The 7804-nt window shown below is 28.5% G+C and overlaps 2 protein-coding genes across 2 annotated transcripts, besides 6 other annotated features; both read left to right on the top strand.

The window, feature by feature from the left end:
* The first annotated feature begins 268 nt into the window (after window positions 1-268).
* Window positions 269-305: a mobile genetic element.
* Window positions 269-305: a terminal%2Cinverted (terminal inverted repeat of Banshee-A3 transposon ID:TVAGG3_0051310).
* Window positions 306-988: 683 nt separating this feature from the next.
* Window positions 989-2050, top strand: TVAGG3_0051300 (integrase catalytic region-containing protein; the record flags this gene model as incomplete). Its single annotated transcript, XM_051221055.1, has 1 exon — window positions 989-2050. The coding sequence occupies one exon, from the start codon at window positions 989-991 to the stop codon at window positions 2048-2050; it is 1062 nt and encodes a 353-aa protein (XP_051106041.1).
* Window positions 989-2050: a mobile genetic element.
* A 598-nt stretch (window positions 2051-2648) lies between these two features.
* Window positions 2649-2686: a mobile genetic element.
* Window positions 2649-2686: a terminal%2Cinverted (terminal inverted repeat of Banshee-A3 transposon ID:TVAGG3_0051280).
* Window positions 2687-3882: 1196 nt separating this feature from the next.
* Window positions 3883-4221, top strand: TVAGG3_0051270 (uncharacterized protein; the record flags this gene model as incomplete). Its single annotated transcript, XM_051221054.1, has 1 exon — window positions 3883-4221. The coding sequence occupies one exon, from the start codon at window positions 3883-3885 to the stop codon at window positions 4219-4221; it is 339 nt and encodes a 112-aa protein (XP_051106040.1).
* A 3182-nt stretch (window positions 4222-7403) lies between these two features.
* Window positions 7404-7804: a mobile genetic element.

Below are 7804 nucleotides of genomic sequence, written 5' to 3'. Positions count from 1 at the left end.
TTAGAATGGCCCAAGTATTTAATCATACAATTAAACTTTCGTAAGACGAAATGGTGGAAGTGAAGTGATGTTGAAACCTTGATATTTCCTCGAAATTTCTACAAAACATATATTAGACATAAAGCATATATCTTATTTTATTAAGAATGTTGAATAATAATATTATTAAATATTAAGCTTTAAAAAAGCTAATTAAATTCAAAAATGAATATATATTATTATTGGATAAATATTAATCAGAACAAATGATTTTTTTATTAATGCTATGTAATAAACAGAAATTCATCAAAAGTGACAGCTCTCAATTTTTGACATTTGTAAATTCTAAATTGAATGAGAAAAATGAAATAACACTAAGCATAATACAATATTCTAGATTTAATTATAATTAGGAAAAAGTTAGTTTTGAGAGTACTTTTCATAGGCATATAGAATGAAATCTTCTGAAAAATAATATCACATAAACTCATATTATTTTCTAATATATAACTATTTTATATAAAAATCAAATTCAATGATCTTAAAAGCGAAGGATAAACCTCAAAATTTACGAATATAATGAGTGGGAATATAATGCTTATCTATCATAAAACCATATGAAATATCAATTTTTGCTTTACGCCTAATTTTTGACGACAATTAGCAAAAAATGTTAAATGTTAACACTCAGTCCATTTGAATATGAAAAATAAAATTGACTTTGATTAAATGTTTTTATTTATCATGCAATTCTTCTTGCGACCAAAGATTTGAATAAAAGTTCAAAAAATAAGATAGCTTAAAAAATAATATACGGTAGTGTTTACTAATAGATGAATAGTATATAAATTCTATTAAAATGGATTTGATCCAAAAAAATATATAAAATTTGATCATAAATAAAATCGTTTTAAATTACTTCTTCATTTAAATTATAACAATTATTTTTGATTTTTATTTATCATCCACATTCAAATTTGAATCTTATCACAAAAGAAGGACCACTTTTATGACTACTGCCAAATCTATAAACAGAGAATGGCTATTTGAAGCTAAAAGAAGAATAGAAGAAGGTGAATATTACAAAAGTGTGGGAAAGGAAGTTGAATTGGAAAATGGTAAAATTAAATTGAATGTTGCCGAAAATACAATAAGAAGAGCATTTCAACTTCAAGAAATCGAATTACCAAAAGTTAGTCGCGGCAGAAAACCAAATCCACCAACATTTGAACAAAAACAATTAATTAATTCTTGTGTTTCACAATATAAAGGAGGAATTTCAAAAACTTATTTATTGATTAAAAGGTTTCAAAATATTGTTCAAAATCCCGATTGTGAGAAAGAAAAAGAAGAAATTGCAAAAGAATTTGAAAATATAGAAGATTTGACAAAAGATCAAATTTTTGACAATTTACAAAAAATAAAGCCTCATCAAGTGGAAAAATTTATGATGGAATCAGGTTTATCTTCAAAAAGAGATTACAAACCAGCAGATCCACCTACCAAATATCGTGCCATATCAAAGAATTTGATATGGCACTGCGATATTCATTACCTTCACGGTAATGTTTCTTTTCCATTCTTTGCCATATTGAATGATATGACACGTAAAGTTCTCAAAACTAAATTATTGAAAAACAAGTCTTCCAACTCAACAGCGAATATTTTAAGAAAACTTTTAGAGGAGTTTATCCCTTACTGCATCTGGACCGATAACGGCGGTGAAAACCGCGGTGAATTCGGCCAGGTTATGCAGGAAAACGGAATAGTTTGGAAGCACACCTTGCCGTATATGCCAAGACAGAACGGCAAGGTGGAGCGCCTGTGGCCAAGCTTAGAAAAGTTTTTGCCAGACGAGTTGGATGATATTCAACAAATCAAGGACTCAGTTCAGCAGTTCATTGAAAAATACAACAATACACCACATTTATCTCTCGATATTAATCCAAAAACGAATAGTAATTACACTCCTAACGAATTATTCGAAGTTTCAAAATTTTGGTACGAGCCAGAAATGCAAAAATGGGAGTTATATATCAAAGAGGAATGGGTTTTAGCAAAATTTGAATAATTACATCATTTTAAATGACTTCTAAACAATTTTATTTATGATCAAATTTTATATATCTTTTTGGATCAAATCCATTTTAATAGAATTTATATACTATTCATCTATTAGTAAACACTACCGTATATTATTTTTAAGCTATCTTATTTTTTGAAATTTTATTCAAATCTTTGGTCGCAAGAAGAATTGCATGATAAATAAAAACATTTAATCAAAGTCAATTTTATTTTTCATATTCAAATGGACTGAGTGTTAACATTTAACATTTTTTGCTAATTGTCGTCAAAAATTAGGCGTAAAGCAAAAATTGATATTTCATATGGTTTTATGATAGATAAGCATTATATTCCCACTCATTATATTCGTAAATTTTGAGGTTTATCCTTCGCTTTTAAGATCATTGAATTTGATTTTTATATAAAATAGTTATATATTAGAAAATAATATGAGTTTATGTGATATTATTTTTCAGAAGATTTTGTGTTCTTCTTCAAAATTTTATTTTTTATTAAAAAGAATCTTTACGAAATATACATTTACTTTAATTAATATTTAAAAACGTGCTCTATCAAAAGTTCCAAAAATTCAATATTATAGCTTTTCTGAGGTGTCACTTTTGATGAATTTCTGTTTTCAACACTAGACAAAAACAATTATATTAGATGCACATGATTAACATCTCTTGGTCTGATGATGTTTTTCAATTAAAAGATTATTATATACAGTTGAATTTACAAAATTCTTAATTCATAATTGCATGGCACAAGAGAGGTATGATCTGCTTATATGTTAATGATAGATATACCATATTATTTCCATTACTATAAATAACTTAAAGAAATATATCTTCTAAGTGTATTTTTTGTTCAATTTTGTTTGAAAAAAAAATTAAAACGCATTTCTTATCTTGTTTAGCTTTGATAAGTTGGATTAAATAATATTACTAAATACAAATCATGATAACAATTATATATCCATGCTAAATGCCTGAAGATCTGGTGAAAATATTGAGATATGCCTCACTTCCATCATTTCGTCTTACCACATAAAAATATGTGATTTTTAAAACAAGTTAGCTGATATGCTTTTAACAAAACCGAATCAAAAGTATTCAAAAAAATCTGAAATTGTAAAATATCTTAATCAAAAATAAAGGGTTGATCTTCATTTTCGGGATTTCAAAAAAATTTGGAATTTCACCTCCCAAACACACAGATTGTCCAGTTCATTGGCATAGAGAATATCCGATTTCCAGTGACTCTGAATCTTATTAGTTAAATACCGAATTTCGAACATAAATTCATCAAAATCGAATAAAGAGACTACCAAAAACGACACAAATATAATCAAGTCACAATCATTTAACAGGAACTCCTTAAATGAAGATTTTTACAATTTTAATCTCTATATTTTAGAAAAAAATATGCTCAGTCACAAACACAATTACTATGTTATGGAACAAGGCATTGACACTCGAATCTCTGGCCAATTCGAGGAACATCCAAAATTTCAATAATCTTATCCCACAGAATCCATAGCCCAAAAACTTTAATTTGCATAGTACATTTGAAGACGAATAATATTAGTCCAATTTTTTTTAACTTTGAAATTTTCAAAGATACAAAATTTATTACATTTAGAATTAATGCATTAATATATGCATTTGTTCCGTACCGAAAATGAACTTTACAAAAAGTGACATGAAAAGTCTTAATTACATTAAAGCCAAATGTAAACTTCATTGAGAAAAAGCAGTTTTGTCTCGTATTCAACGTAAAATCTTCAAAAGAAGACTAAACAAAAAGTGCTACACTGATAACAAAGATGAATTTCACATGGAACGCGATGATTCAATAACTGCAGAGTTGCGACATACAATTGCGGAAAATGTATGGACAACCACATGTAATGGTGGAGAACCATCGTATCTTTCAGAGGTCGAATTACTTGATTTTTATGGTGAAATCAATCAAAGAGCAAAAGGTCTTGCATGTGAAAAGGTAATCGAAGCTTATCAGATTGCCTACGAATTACTGGAGTATAGATACAGCAGAGCTTTATATCTAGCTGGCCTTGTTCATCCAGACGAATTTCCAACAAGAGGAAAAAGAATTGTTTACTTCGCTAGAAGTATATCTCCCCTCAAGATCATGGTTAAACAGAGTTTGCTCTGATCTCAACATTGAGATCAAAAGCTCAAAAGAAAATGAGGAAAAACGAGCAAAGTACTGTAACACAGCAACAGTTGCTAACTTCTTACATTAATTTCAGTATACGGCAGGAATTGATCCATGGAATAAGTGGAGTATTTATGAAACATCTCTGCTTCATCAAAGCGTTACAAAGTTATCTGCACTGAAAGCAACCCTCCTTTAACCAAAGAAGAGCATGAATTTGTGCTTGTTACTAGTATCTTCCCATATAATTCTGAAGGATACCGGATGAAACCATTTATTATTGTTCCAGGAATATAAAATTGTTCACAGGAACTCCGCTCCGTGAGAGCATTCCTTACAGGACAATCTTATGGATGGATGACAAAGAAGATATGGGATATCTTTAATTTAACTTTTATTATCGAAATCCAGAGATATCGCTCAAGTCTTGATGCTATCACAGCAGCTCAGCATAATATCGTATTCGGTGATAATCATATCAGCCGAGTAAGTTATTTTACTTGCAAACTTTTGAGTCTCTTCAGAATTGAACTCTTGACATTTCCAGCTTACTGCACAGTAGTTCTCCAGTTATTTGATGTAGGATGTGCAGCATCTTTGAGATCAACAGGTTAAAATATGTTCCGCTTTACACATATGAGCAAGATAATTTATCAAATACCCCAAAACCAAGGTTAAAAATTGTAAGAATTTTAATGATTTGTGATTAAGTCAATGCATCAGTATGGTATTCATCCGTGGAACCCAGATAAAGCCTTATCCAACGAATTAACAAACAAAACATCAAACGCAATACCAAATCCCACATATATATTTAATTCTTCTTGCAAAAAATTAACATCTGACGCCGAATTACTTAAAATTGCGCAATTTGAAGCAATCAAATTCAAACATTAAATCAAGCACTGATAGTTATTGTAACAAATATTTCGAATTATTTAGATTATTATCCTCCAAATACAAAAATTCTCAGCAAAGGGATGAAATTGAGTCAATTTAATGGAGCAAAACGAAGTGAGGTGAAATTCACCACTTTGACACCTCGTATTTTTCAGATATATCGATTAATATTGAGTTTTATTGGGATGGAAAACATACTGAAAAACCTGCAATATCAACACCTTTTTATATAATATTGAATAAATAAAAATTTGTTTTTATTTTCCAAAAAGATATATGATACATTTTTATTATACAGGTTAAAAACTGTCTAGCTTTTGCTTTTAGTGCTCGACCAGAGGCATACATTGAAAATACAATCCTCTCCATGGTTTTTGTGTAGGATCTGATCTTCTCAAAACGATGATATTGACTATTATTATATGAATTGAATGTATTTATGAATATTTCGAAATTTTAATATAAATAATTTATTAAAAATAAAAATTGAACGTAAGTACAAAAATATAATTTGAAAGCAAATTAAAAATTAACGATACGATAATTTGGAACTTTTACCTTTTGCCAATAAATATAAAAATAAAATTTTGGGAATTGGAACTTAAGAGTAGAGAGACCTTTGTTGATATGTATGAGGCTATGTATTTATGTGTAGATCTGAGTAAGCTTGGTTATCATATAGCGGTTTCTGATGAAATTGAGAACCTCGGAGACCCAAGACCTTTGTTGATATGTATGAGGCTATGTATTTGTGCGTAGTCATTAAACCCATTCTTGCAAATTAGAATATTATTTTATTTGTTATATTGAGCTTTCTTCCTGATAATTTGCATATCTTCAAAATCATTAAAGTAAGTAAAATCAGTTTTTTCGGTGATTAATCTTAATTCTTCGCATATATATTTACTTTGGGGAAATTCTCTTTGCGAAATCTGTTGGCCTGAGGATTATCTGGTTGAATAAAAATATGTTCAATTCCCCTTTCGCATAATAATTAATGAAATTGTGTTTATTTTCGAGAGTGTGCAAAACGTTCCCACTTCTTGAGAGGTACGTTTTGCAAATTTTTTTCTTTCATACATAGAAGATTACATGATATTATATCATATTTCTACATTGAGTCCTTAACAATATTAAATTGCAGGGTTTTCAAATCAAAAAACTAACTTTCGCTCTTTCAGGTCAAATCAGCAAGGCTCTTCTATATAGGTGTTGGATATATTATCAAACTGAAATGAAACTTTCCAGAGATGTCCATAAAATTATTTTGCAAAACATCCCTCTCAAAAAGTGGGAACGTTTTTGCAATTTTTCTTTATTTTTTGTACCATTATCGGTCCATAGAGCGAAATGGGGACCAGGTATTGTGCTTAATGCACGTTTGAGTACATTTGTTGTATACTCTGCAGTTTTCTGAGAAAAAGATTATGAGTGATCTCGTTTTTTCTTAAAGTCATTTTTTTCTTATCAAAAAAAATTAAAATTACGTAAAACTATGACAAAATTACGTAATTCACAATTTTAATGCTGAAAAATAGGAATATAAGCTTATAATACTACAGGTAGATTGAGCATCGATGCGCGCTAATGCCAACATGATTAATTTGAGTCGGTTTTATATATTATTGGAAATTAATCACAAATTGTCCATGAATATAAGTTATATTCTTCGATATTATGAGTTAATGAAGGCTACAATATTTGTAATCATGATTGGCTAGTTAAAATCTATTAGAAAAAAGAAATTGTAATTTAATAATATTGACATTTTAAATAATTTGAGGTCTAATCCATTATGAGTATGGTTATTACAGGTCACTTATTATTATTCTTTGATATACAAAGAGTTAAAACGATTTGGTAATGAGATATTGTAGAAAATAAAAATAACTGTAATCTATTGAAACTGATAAAAAAATTAAATCCATTTATTTTTTATTCATATGTTATTATTGATGAGAATTAGATTCATTTAAAATTGAATACATATTTTTGAGAGAGTCAAAAATTTCAGGATCGATTTCATCTTCGCATTCATCCAAATATATTCTAAGCTCGGAATTTTCAAATGCATTCAAAATATTGGCAAAGTTTTCTTTACAAGAAGAGTTAAATAAAATTTCTTGTAAACAATTAATAATAAATTTTGGGTTAAATTCAACAAAATCCGAAAGAATTTCAAACACCTTTTCAAATTTGTCATTAAATATCGAAAGGGATATTGAATCTTTTATGATAATAGCGATGAGGATATTTATCAAAATTTCCTTATTTTTGAAGAGTGCGGGATAAATTTGTCAAGTGTCACTTTTCAATAACCTTAAATTACGCTGTTCTAATTTTTTAAAAAATAACCTTAAATTATATTTGAAGAAATTATGTCTATGATATATTTTATTCTAGAATCTTGGAGTTTTCATGCACTACACAAGAGCTCCAAGGTTCCAAGAGTGAATGCTCAATAGCAATTATAGAGATGTACCTTTTCAAAATGACTTTTACTGATTAAATTTAATCAATAGAAGACATTTTGAAAAGGTACCTCTACAATTAGATATACAAGAGATTCAAAGCTTCATTTCAGATAGATTTGAAATGAAACTTGGTAGATTTGAGTGAATGCTGACAATCATCTTTGAGAAGGTTTTCTTAAAGAAAACCTTCTCAAAGAGGTTTCTCA

The sequence above is a fragment of the Trichomonas vaginalis genome, chromosome IV, assembly GCF_026262505.1.
Source record: "Trichomonas vaginalis G3 chromosome IV, whole genome shotgun sequence".
Lineage (NCBI taxonomy): Eukaryota > Parabasalia > Trichomonadida > Trichomonadidae > Trichomonas > Trichomonas vaginalis.
Note: the sequence above shows the minus strand (reverse complement) of the source record. Positions and strands in the feature narration are given on the sequence as shown.